Raw genomic sequence first — 12,406 nt, 5'->3', positions numbered from 1 at the left:
ATTGGGCAGCAGTTATAGCAGCAAACATTGGCAGTCTTCTGTGAGTGTGTTGAGAGGCACAAAAGGAGCAGATGCGGGGGGAGGGGGGAGGGGAAGCTTTCTGTCTATAAATCTATCTTGACTTCCAGGTGCTTGGATTTTAAGGGAACAAATGTTCTCTATATTCTTCTGATCAATGACTATTGTTTTGTGACCAAAAGCATTTTGTAAGTAGCTCTTGGCCTGTGGCTCTTAGCCTTGGGCTGTGTAAGGACCAGGAACCCGGATCCCTATTTTCCTTGTGTTCCCAATAAGGTAAGTAGACCCTCCAGAAGGAGAGCCACATAAAAAAACAGGACTTAAAAGGGGACTATATTTTTAAAAAAGCTATCAAGAAGGTAGAATGCCAGCAGGGGGGTGGGGGCTTTCCAGTGTTTTGCACTGTGTCACATGTATGACTATCTGCCCACAGGACAGAAGTCTTGGGTGTGTGCTCGATGCAAGGAGCTCCTGGTTCTCAGGGAACGAGTTCATACCCTTGAGGCCAAGGTGACTGACCTGGAGAAGCAGAGACAGTCAGTTAGGCACTCGGAGAAGACTCTCGGGGACGTATTAGATGAGTCCCACTCTGAACATGGCAGCCCTGTTGCTGCCAGGGAGCATGATGGTCGAGAAGGAACAAGGCACCGTTCCCTCTCGACCAAGGGGAATGCGCCCTCAGAAGGGACCTCTTCTTCAGTTGGTGAGCAGGTATCCTTTCACGCCAAGGAACCATCCCTGGGTAGGGAGAGAGGGAGGGTCTTGGTAGTTGGTGATTCGATCCTTAGGCAAGTAGACAGCTGGATGGCAAAACTGCGTACTGACCGTATGGTGACTTGCCTGCCTGGTGCGAAGGTAGCAGACATTACGCGTGTTATAGATAGTCTGATAGACAGTGCTGGGGAGGAGCCAGTGGTCGTGGTGCATGTTGGCACCAATGATGTGGGGAAATGCAGTCGTGAAGTCCTAGAGGAAAAATTTAGTCTGCTAGGCAGGAGAAGGCCAGGACCTCCAAGGTAGCCTTCTCAGAAGTGCTACCTGTTCTACGTGCAGGGCTGGAGAGACAGGCACAAATTAGAAGTCTCAACGTGTGGATGAGATGATGATGTAGGGAGGAAGGGTTTAAGTTTGTTAGGCACTGGGATGCTTTCTGAAACAAGTGGGAGCTGTACAAAAGAGTGTCTCCACTTGTCCCCAGATGGAACCAGGCTGCTGGCGCTTAAAATAAAAAAGGTGGCAGAGCAGTTTTTAAACTAAATCTTGGAGGAAAGCCAACAGGAGATGAAATGTCTCTGGTTCGGGAGGACTCATCTCAAAGAGATGAAGGGTTAGCTGTTACTTTTCTACCGGGTAATGGATCAGAGTTGTCCATTGAGATGGTGACAAACAGTATGAACTTTCTGCCAAACTCTCAAGGCAGCAGGAGGAAGGTTGCAGGCCTAACTTGCCTGGGAAATTATAGATGTTTGTATACAAATGCTAGAAGTGTTCAAAGTAAAATTGGTGAGTTAGAATGTTTAGTGTTGGGGGAAAACATAGATATTGTGGGAATTTCAGAAACTTGGTGGAATGAGGAGAATCAGTGGGACACGGTGATTCCTGGATATAAGTTATATTAGAAGGATAGGGAGGGAAGGGTTGGAGGTGGGGTGGCTCTGTATGTCAGAGAGGATATACAGTCCTGTAAGAATGAGGTCAGAGAATTAGATTCCCTTCTAGAAATGCTTTGGTTCGAAATAGAGGGCCCAAAAGGAAATTTAACTATGGGAGTTTAACGCCCACCAAATCAAAAGATAGAGGACGATTATTATATGATGGAAGGATTAAAGATAGTGGCTATATGTAAAAACTGTGTCATAATAGGTGATTTTAACTACCCACAGATTGATTGGGTCAATATGTGTTCTGGTCGAGAGAAAGAGATTGAGTTTCTAGACTGTGCTATGGAGCAGATGGTCACAAAATCTACCAGGGGTGGGGCAATCCTGGATTTGGTCCTAAGTAATGCCCAAGACTTGGTGAGAGGTGTAAAAGTGATTGCACCGCTTGGGAGCACTGACCATAACGTTATTGATTTCACCATTTGTATAAATAGGGAGTTGCCCCAAAAGACCAGCACAACCACGTTTAACTTTAAAAGGGGTAAATTCTCTGAGATGAGGCATGTGAAGAGGAAACTGAAAGGAGAGGTAAATACAGTCAAAACCCTTGGGGAAGCTTGGAGGCTATTTAAACTACAATCCTAGAAGCTCAGATAAAATACATACCACAAGTTAGGAAAGCCACAAACAGGTATAAGAAAAGGCCTGCATGGTTAACAAACAAGGTAATGGAAGCTGTAAAAGGTAAGAAAGATTCCTTTAAGCTGTGGAAAGCTAGTTCAAGTGAGATTAATAAAAGGGAACACAGGCTGTGGCAAATCAAATACAAGACTGTGATGAGGCAGGCAAAAAGGGACTATGAGGAGTATATTGCAAAAAACATAAAGACCAACAATAAAAATTCCTTCAAATGTATTAGAAGCAGGAAAACAGGCAGGGAGGCAGTGGGGCCCTTGGATGACCAAGGGGTAAAAGGATTACTGAAGGAGGATAGGGAAATGGCTGAGAAGCTGAATGCATTTTTTGTCTCCATCTTCACTGTGGAAGATGAGAAGTGTTTGTCCGCTCCAGAACCACTAATTTTGGAAGGGGTGTTGAAAGACCTGAGTCAGAGAGGAGGTCCTACAACTGATTGACAAATTAAAAACTAATAAGTCACCAGGTCCGGATGGCATACATCCAAGAGTTCTGAAAGAACTCAAAGTTGAACTTCTAGATCTCCTGACAAAAATATGTCATCTTTCATTGAAATCTGCCTCCGTTCCTGAGGACTGGAAGGTAGCAAATGTCACCCCCATCTTTAAAAAGATGGTTCCAGAGGAGATCCAGGAAATTACAGGTCAGTCAGTCTGACTTCAATACCGGAAAAGTTGGTAGAAACCATTATCAAGGACAGAATGAGTAGGCATATTGATGAACACAAGTTATTGAGGAAGACTCAGCATGGTTCTGTAAGGGAAGATCTTGCCTCACTAACCTGTTACAGTTCTTTGAGAGGGTGAACAAACATGTGGACAAAGGGGGCCCAATAGATGTTGTTTACCTTGTTTCCAGAAAGCTTTTGATAAAGTTCCTCATCAAAGGCTCCTTAGTAAGCTTGAGAGTCATGGAGTGAAAGGACAGGATCAAAAACTGACTAATTAATAGGAAACAGAGAGTGAGTATAAATGGGCAGTCTTCACAGTGGAGAACGGTAAGCAGTGGGGTGCCACAGGGCTCAGTACTGGGACCCATGCTCTTTAACTTGTTCATTAATGATTTGAAGTTGGGAGTAAGCAGTGAAGTGGCCAAGTTTGCAGATGACACTAAATTGTTCAGGGTGGTGAGAACCAGAGAGGATTGTGAGGCACTCCAAAGGGATCTGTTGAGGCTGGGTGAGTGGGCGTCAATGTGGCCAAGTGCAAAGTAATGCACATTGAGGCCAAAAATCCCAGCTACAAATGCAAGTTGATGGGGTGTGAACTGGCAGAGACTGACCAAGAGAGAGATCTTGGGGTCATGGTAGATAACTCAATGAAAATGTCAAGACAGTGTGCGGTTGCAATAAAAAAGGCCAATGCCATGCTGGGAATTATTAGGAAGGGAATTGAAAACAAATCAGCCAGTATCATAATGGCCCTGTATAAATCGATGGTGCGGTCTCATTTGGAATACTGTGTACAATTTTGGTCACCGCACCTCAAAAAGGATATTATAGCGTTGGAAAAAGTCCAGAAAAGGGCAACTAGAATGATTAAAGGTTTGGAACACTTTCCCTATGAAGAAAGGTTAAAACGCTTGGGGCTCTTTAGCTTGGAGAAATGTCGACTGCGGGGTGACATGATAGAAATTTACAAGATTATGCATGGGATGGAGAAAGTAGAGAAAGTACTTTTCTCCCTTTCTCACAATACAAGAACTCGTGGGCATTCAATGAAATTCCTGAGCAGTCAGGTTAAAACAGATTAAAGGAAGTACTTCACCCAAAGGGTGATTAACATGTGGAATTCACTGCCACAGGAGGTGGTGGCGGCTACAAGCATAGCCAGCTTGAAGAGGGGATTGGATAAAAATATGGAGCTGAGGTCCATCAGTGGCTATTAGCCACAGTATATTACTGGAACTGTCTGGGGCAGTGATGCTCTGTATTCTTGGTGCTTGGGGGGGGGGGGCAAAGTGGAAGGGCTTCTGGACCCACTTGTGAACCTCCTGATGACACTTGGGTTTTGTTTTTTTGCCACTGTGTGACACAGAGTGTTGGATTGGATGGGCCATTGGCCTGATCCAACATGGCTTCTCTCATGTTCTTATGTAAGTAGCCAAGCATTAGATATAATAGTGAATTGAATATAGGAAGGGAATTGAAAACAAATAGATATAACCCTTAACTGCTGTTTTCCTAAAGATGACCTAGGTCTCCAGTCTTTTGAAGCTGTTGGCATATGTAGAATGCTGAAACAGGGAAATGGGTTCATCCACAAAATGGTAGCTGTAGGTGGCAGAGCCCACCATAAAATGCCAGAGAATAGCGTTGTCAGGTGTGGCTTAGTACATTCCTGGGGGTTTGAGAACAGTGCCTGGGGCAGGAGCTCAGATGCCAATTCTGCCATTTCTTCCAGGGGGACTGATCTAGAGACTAGTTGTGATTCTGGGAGTTTTCCACTTCCCAACTGGAGGTTGGTAATGATATCACAAAGTGAGGTTATACATATCTCTAACAGTAGCTCTTCAGTGCTTCAGGCAGAAGCTCTGCTTTAGAGGATTTTTTTTAATAGGAACATGAAGTTTTTAAAATACTGTCTTTCACACACAGCTTACTTTCAGTCACACAGTGAAGATCCTTGTACTGTAGTGGAAGCTTCTACCAAAGCAACATTTTTAAAACTCTACGTAGCCAATGAAACCCTGCTAAGCAAAAGCCCCATCTGGCCCTGCCCACTTTCTAAAAGCACTCAGTGGGCACCAGGAAGATGAGGAAAAGTAAAATAGCCATGAATTCAAACCACTAGAAACTCAGGTCTAAGTAGGGTAAAAGAAACCTGACACAAGGGCTGATTTGACTATAACCTCTGTGTACATAATACTATTTTGAGGTACCAGCCAATAATACTATAATTTTTATATTAATATGGGCAGGGCTTTTTTTTTTTTTTTTTTTAAACAGGAACGCAGTTCCGGCTGGATTGGCATCAAGGGGTGTGGCCTAATAAGCAAATAATTTCCTGCTGGGCTGTTTTCTACAAAAAAGCTCTGTGTGAAACCATGGCAATGACAGGGGTGTGGCCTGATGTGCAAATGAGTTCCTGCTGGGCTTTTTCTACAAGGTCCAAAGAAGTGCTTTCTTACAGCCTGCTCCAGTAATCTGAAGAAATGTGCCTTTGGTTTCTTCCTGCATTTGTAACTGTGCTACTTTCTGTCCTTCAGCTGCCCCTGCAAAGGCAAAACCAGCAGCAGCAGCTCCTTCAGCCCCTGCCCCTGAGCCTGCAACTCCTGCTGCTGCACCTCCCCCTGCAGCACCAATTCCCACAACGATGCCTCCAGTGCCCCCTGTGCCAACACAGCCTATGTATGCTAAACCAGGTGAGTCCTAACAGATTTGAGTCTCCCTTAGTTACTCACTCCCATCTGTCTTACTAGCTAGAGAATCTGAGCAGAAGGCAGCAGAAGTAACTATATGTGCTGGTTCAGCAGCTTCTCTCTGAGTGCTATATGAGCTTCAGGCATCCCAAACAATTCTTCCAGCTCTTCCGCAGATTGGTTTTAGCCTTAATCTCACTTTCTGGTGCATGGAACCCTATTCTTTCAAGCCCTTGACACCTTTTTTCATTTACTTTCAGTGTCCGCGATAAAGCCATCTACAGTTCCACCGAGTGCTCCTGCTGTGGAACCTGGGACCGGCAAAGGTGCCAGATCGGAACAGAGGGTAATTGGAGGCTTTTCTGAGTTGCCAGCAGAGGGTGGTGGGAATTGGGCGGATGGCCGCCTCTTGAGTATGGTGGTGCAGAAGTAATACCCTGTGGTTGGGACTAACTAGAGGGATGGATCTCGAGCCTGAGAAAGATGACAAGAAAGCTTCCAGTCAAGTTATGATTCATGACCACTAAGAAGTGACTTGGTTCATGAGCTCTGCCTTTGCTACTTGGTGTCTTCTGCAGTAGCAGTGGTCAGTAACATAATCCCAAGGTTATGCGACTAGGCTGGTAATAGTGCTGCTTATGTTAGTGCTGGAACTGTGGTGTGCTTTGCAACTCCTGCTGCAAGCTTGCTCAGTGATCCAGCCCAGGAACCTCTTTTGATGTCTGTCCGTTTGATTTTAAATTCCTTCAACATTATTTGGTTTGATGTTCTCAGCTGAGCACTCTTTAGGCTTGCAAGTAGAATTAACAACTCTGGGTCAGGAGATTTGAGAGCAGAGCCCAGGAAATGCAGAGTTTGGAGAAGGAAAGGAGTTCTGCATGCCATAGCGTCCACCCTCTGAAGTTGCCGTTTTCTCTGGGCGAACTGATCTCTATAGACCAGTAATTATAGGAGAACTCCAGGCAACAACTGGAGGTTGGTAAACTTAACAGAACAACCTTTACCTGACCTAAATGGTATGGTAGCTTTCGGGATTAATTGCTTAGGGGGGGAAATGTTGACGTCACTTATTTGCTGTGTTACTTTGTGTGGTAGCCTGTCCCACTTTGTGAAGGAAAAAGGTGATCTCCATTGCTTTCTTTCATACTGTTCCAGGCATGATACTTTTCCCATCTTTCTCTGTCCTTCAGGTGAAAATGAACAGGATGCGTCAGCGTATTGCTCAGCGCCTGAAAGAGGCTCAGAATACATGTGCCATGCTGACCACCTTTAATGAAATTGACATGAGGTAAAGAACTGTGACTCCAGTTGATTTTGCTCCCTATTTCATTTTCTAATAGCAGGAACTTTGGGTGATAAGATACACAACAGTGGTGAATTCCTCACTGAGCTCAAGTGATAAGATACACAACAGTGGCGAATTCCTCACTGAGCTCAAGTGGTAAGATACACAACAGTGGTGAATTCCTCACTGAGCTCAAGTGATAAGATACACAACAGTGGTGAATTCCTCAAGTGTTTCATTTCCAGAGTTCAAAGTGTAGGTTTGTGTGCAATTTGCTAGGGTGGAACTTGTTTCCCAGTTAGTAGAAGTAAAAAGCCTGGCTATGACGTGAAAGACAGTCTTGTATAGTCCTCTCTTGGTGGTTAATGTACAAGGTGAAGACTCTAAGCGGTAGTGCAGCTTACCAAAAGATGGTCCTGAAGTTCTCACCCAGTCCCCACGTATCCCTTGTGTCTGTGCTTGACAGTAAGTGAGCCACTGCTCTTCAACCCCCAAGTGTTTGTATGGGCTGAGCCCTAATGGGTTTGGGGAGGAGGAAGATTGTGTTTCAATGCATTAAGGAAAATGGTGCCCAAATCAAATTGCCTCATGAAATCCTATGCTGCTTCTTAAGACAAAATGTAAATATTTTGTGTCTGAAATAATAAGGTTGGCAAAACAACCATGATTGGAGAGGAAGAGCTGCAACTTATCTCTTTTTGCAAGCTAATGGAGGTGTCGCTTTACTCTGGCCTTAAGCTCTTGCTGTAGCCAGTAATTTGTTTTCAATTGATTGCCACCAACCCATATGCCGTGTAGTCATCTTGCAAGGACCTAGGCTGAGGCCGTTTCCTTCCCCATGGGGGACAGTGGTGGTAGATTAGTGTCTGCTATGACTGCTGCCCATGATGGCCTCCTCTTCTCAAACCACAACTTCATTCCGGCAGCTCCTGTGCCTTGGGAGGTAGTAATGTCTTTGGATGGTAATCCTAGCTCTAAACAAGATTAGACAAAGGAAAACAAACAATCTCTGCCCCAAGGGGCACTCTGACTCTAAAAATGGCCTCTGTAAAGCCATACTGTCTGAGCAGTGGAAGCTGAAGGTTTAACATTTCTCTCTCTTCCTAGAATTGTCAGGAGAAAAAGCGTCCAGTCTGCATGGCTGGTCTCTGTTGAAATAAATGAATAATGGAAACAGCTCTGTCAGGAGTGTTTTAAAAAATCCTTCAAAGCCCTAAAGTTTATACTGTGTCCTATCTTTTTAAATATGGTCAAAGAACATATAGATATAGGAAGCTGGACCTTGCTTCTCCATCCTGTTACTTGTAGTGTTTATAATAGTAAATATTCTTACTGTGGCTTTTTCAGTAACATCCAGGAAATGCGAGCTCGGCACAAAGAGACCTTCCTAAAGAAGCACAATATGAAGCTTGGCTTTATGTCTGCCTTTGTGAAAGCTGCAGCCTTTGCCTTGCAAGATCAGCCCACTGTAAACGCAGGTGAGAGGAATGGCCCCTGAGATTCTCCTGAGATGAAGGTTATGCAGAAGTGAACAAGAGTTCTGTTGGACTTAACAGGTTCAGACTTGGTAATTAAGTGTTGTGTGCAACTAAGGGTCTCCACTCTGCTTTTGGCTATATGAATAGTATTTGTCAAAGCACAGTGACTTTTACCTGAGGCAGCCCTTTCTGACTGGATGAGTTTTCAAATGTGGGTGGAAGATACTTAAGATGCAACCCTAATCTTCTTGGATACTTCAGATCCAACCCTAATTGTCTGTACTGTAAACTAAAGCACACATCATCATATTCATATAAATTTGTCTTACTGGGGAAGCAGTTCAATCCCAGAGATTAGCCTCTAAAATGAGACTAAGCTGAAATTTATTTGCAGCCTGAGAAGATCTTAATCCACTTTCTAACCATTTCAAAGAATCCTTCAAAGCCCTAAAATTTATACTGTGTCCTAGCTTTTTTCATGAGCCAAAAATCAGCACAACCATGGGCCAGTTCTGAGCCCCCAAGCCAATTTTCAGGGAAAGCACCTTCCCCAAACATTTATTGGACTTTTGTCCAGTTCTGTTGGTGCCATTTTTTATAACTCAAATTTTTATGCTTTACAATAGACAACTTAAACAAATGTACATAAAATGTACATTAAAAATTGTGTCAGAATACAAAATCAAGATATTTAGTGGTATTGAAGATGTAGAAGAGGACTTATTATTAACATAAGCGAAAAAAGCGAACCATTTCTCCACAAAAGTATTTTCCATGAATGGATTCTCAACTTGCAAAATTTGTGCTGAAATTAACCTTATCAGCTGAGTGGTACAGATCCACGACTGACCTCTTAGGTTTAAATGGCTGTGAGCCATTTCACCATTTGGTTTCACTTCCCTCTAGCTTCAACATGGGGGAAGGAAAATTGGCCAGAGAAATGGTTGTGAGCCATTAAGCCTGTTGGTTTAGCTTCCCCACCACCACCACTTTGAAGTGTTGGGGGGGAAGCAAACCACCCACCACCACCAGTTTGAAGTGTGAGGAGGAGCAAAACAGATTGGTTAAATGGCTGCCAGCCTTTTAACCCTTCCTGGGCGATCCTCCTCTAGCTGTTTTACACTTTCCTGGTGTTCCTCCCCCTTTCTCCTGGCCACAGCTTGCTGCAACCGGGAGGAGGAATCAGACTCACTGGCCTAACTCAGTTTGAGTGGAGGCCTTTTGGCTCAGTTTGGGGGCTGCCCCAAACCCCAAACCAAACTGAATTTTTTAGGTTTCTGCCCACTCAGTTTCAGTGAACAAAAGGGCTCATTCTGGGCCCTTCTGGGTAGAACCTTGGCTCATGGAGCTTCTTTATATAATAGTTTGCTCTTCTTTCTCAATGTAGTGATTGATGATACAACCAAAGAGATCGTGTACAGGGAATATGTGGATATCAGCGTTGCCGTTGCAACTCCCAGGGTATGTTCTGTGGGATTGCCTTTTGGCCATTCAAGCCTGCCTTTCAGATTAATAGGGAAAGGTGAGGGTTGGCTCTTTGGAGTGAAAAGTTCACATCCCATACAGGAGCCTATCTTGCTCTGCAGTTCCAGCTGCAACATTCCTGGGCCAAATGGGTGCCCAAACAATATGTCTAGTGGGCTGAACTGTGGAGAGGATCCTTTTCCTGACTGAGAGGACATGATACACCATAGGGGACTGTGGAAACTTTTGTGTGTCACTCATACTATTAAAACACAAGCAGTAACTGCTTAATTTACAGTACTGGCCCATATTAATTGTCTAGAGAAAGGTGTCTTCAGGAGAAAGATACTATCTGAAGCAGGGTTCCTAATGGCTGAAAAATGCATTAAGAAGCAAACTTCTACCTGATGTACTGGATTTTCTTAATACTGGAAAGAGAGCAAAAGAGACTTTGGTCACTGAAGTTGTCCTATTTCTCCAAGCAAGTAAGCTTGAGTCAGTTCCATTCTTTCTGCTGCTTAAGGTGAAGTTGGAACCTCCTGGGTTCCTGTGACAGGATTTTGCTTTATAAAAACTGTCATACCACTTGTGGCCCTAAGTCACTGTTTCAGCCTGTCTCTCACAGACTAGCAATGACATAGTATTTTACTGTTAATGCCAATTCTTTGGACCCTTTCAGTCTCTGCTTTTATAGATAAAACTCTTTGCTAAGTGATATAATAACTTGCTCTGCTTGGTTTTTGCTATACTGTGGTATTTGTTCCATTTGAATCTAAGATATTGTTGTTCCTTGTAGGGTCTTGTGGTGCCAGTCATCAGGAATGTAGAAACAATGAACTTTGCTGATATTGAGCGAAGCATCAATGAGCTGGGGGAGAAGGTAAATTGAAGGGGTGGGAGATGAAATCTTACAAGTGTGAATGGATGCACAACTTCCTTGGGACGAATGAGAAGGGGAAATGAGGCAGAGGTTACTGTTTCCTAGTAGACACATAAAGAAGATAGCAGGTAAGAAGTGGCAGTATGAAGATTTGAGCAAAATGTCTGACAACAAGAAGGGCAATGCATCTGTACAGTCTCCACCTCCAGAAACCATCAAACAGTATGACATAAAATTAGAGCCATACTGGAATAAACAAAAGGCCCATCTCATCCAGCATCCTGGATGAGTTTTCAAGAGTAGCCAACCACAAAACCCACATAAAGGGCAGAAAGGGCTTTCCCTAGTTACCCTATTCCTAGCATGTGATGTTCAGACATACACTGCCTCTGAATGTGGAGGTTGCATTGAACCCTTATGGCTAGCATCCGTTGATGGATGTAACCTCCATGAATCCCATTTGAAAGTTGCACAAGCCAAGTTGCCTTCACTGCATTCAGTGGCAGCTTGGACAGAAAACATTTGGATACTTATTGATTCCAGAAGAACCATCTGTTGCTTCAAAAATAAGCATTGTGGCACAGAGACTAACAGGTATATTGTGGCACAATGCATTTATTGGTTTTTTGGTCATGGTAGGTTTTTTCCTTTTTTAGTTTTTTGGTCATGGTAATTTTTCTTATGGCATGAAACCAAGACACATGCACATTTATCAAGAGTGTCAAAGATGTCTGAAGGAGACGGGAGCAGTTTGTTGGAGAAACAGCTATTTTTTGTATGACATGTATTTATGTACTTTGTGGGGTGATGAGGTTACAGAATGCTCCCTTTCCATGGCACTGGAGTATGTGTGCCCTTTTCTGCTTACTGGTCTATGTTTTGGCAAAGTAGAACAACCCTTAACTTGCATGGAGTTGCTGACTAAATACTGTGTGTCATGGCACATTATCATATAGTCTGAGATCTTAATACTCGCAGCCCCGTGTCTCTGTGTTCTGGCTATGTAGACTGTAATAGCTCTCTTAACTACGAGGGTGATGTTTGTATATCCTGAAATTATTAAGGGTCTGTGCCTATAATTTCATTTAATATCTTTGTGAGTCACTGAAGGATGGTGGATGATGCTTGGGGTCAGTCCGCCTGTGATATTCCACATTGTATTGATCGGCCCTAAAAGGCAGTTGCAGATGGTCTGATATGGATTGGGGTTGTGATGCTGGGGGGCAGGGCTAGCTCTTTCCTCTCATTTCCCTAATAAAAAATGGACCAGGGAAGGGGTACTTGTATTGTATTTGTCTTTTTTGTTTCTCTTGCTGGATCTCATGGGGGGTGGGGTTCAGGGAGAGGCAGTTAACCCTACAGCATGGCCCTGCTCCATATTCCTTTAACACACACACACACACTCCCATTCTCCCCTCCCCTGTTTTTTAGAGCGAAAAACACAGCAAGAGTTGCACAACCCAGTCAGGTGTGATTTGGCCTTTGTCTCAACAGTTGTGGCCAGAGCTGTCTGTGGTATCAGTTGGCTAGGCATATTGGCAGCTGGGAACCAGCATCCTGTTTTCTCTTCCCTAATCCCTTTCCCCTTGCATGATACTTTCATGTGTTCCAGTGAATGTTGAGG

At 43.9% G+C, this 12,406-nt stretch overlaps 1 protein-coding gene across 1 annotated transcript in view; it reads left to right on the top strand.

The window, feature by feature from the left end:
* The window catches only part of DLST (dihydrolipoamide S-succinyltransferase), a 31,054-nt gene that overhangs the window by 12,457 nt on the left and 6,191 nt on the right, over positions 1–12,406 (top strand). The window contains exons 8-13 of the mRNA XM_060261632.1: positions 5,523–5,678; positions 5,936–6,021; positions 6,866–6,963; positions 8,308–8,438; positions 9,826–9,899; positions 10,699–10,782. Coding sequence (XP_060117615.1) covers positions 5,523–5,678; positions 5,936–6,021; positions 6,866–6,963; positions 8,308–8,438; positions 9,826–9,899; positions 10,699–10,782 — 629 coding nt within the window. The remainder of the gene's footprint in view (positions 1–5,522; positions 5,679–5,935; positions 6,022–6,865; positions 6,964–8,307; positions 8,439–9,825; positions 9,900–10,698; positions 10,783–12,406) is intronic.

This window comes from Heteronotia binoei, chromosome 21 (assembly GCF_032191835.1).
Source record: "Heteronotia binoei isolate CCM8104 ecotype False Entrance Well chromosome 21, APGP_CSIRO_Hbin_v1, whole genome shotgun sequence".
NCBI lineage: Eukaryota > Metazoa > Chordata > Lepidosauria > Squamata > Gekkonidae > Heteronotia > Heteronotia binoei.
The sequence above is the reverse complement of the archived record's forward strand: the minus strand, read 5'-3'. Positions and strand labels throughout refer to the sequence as shown.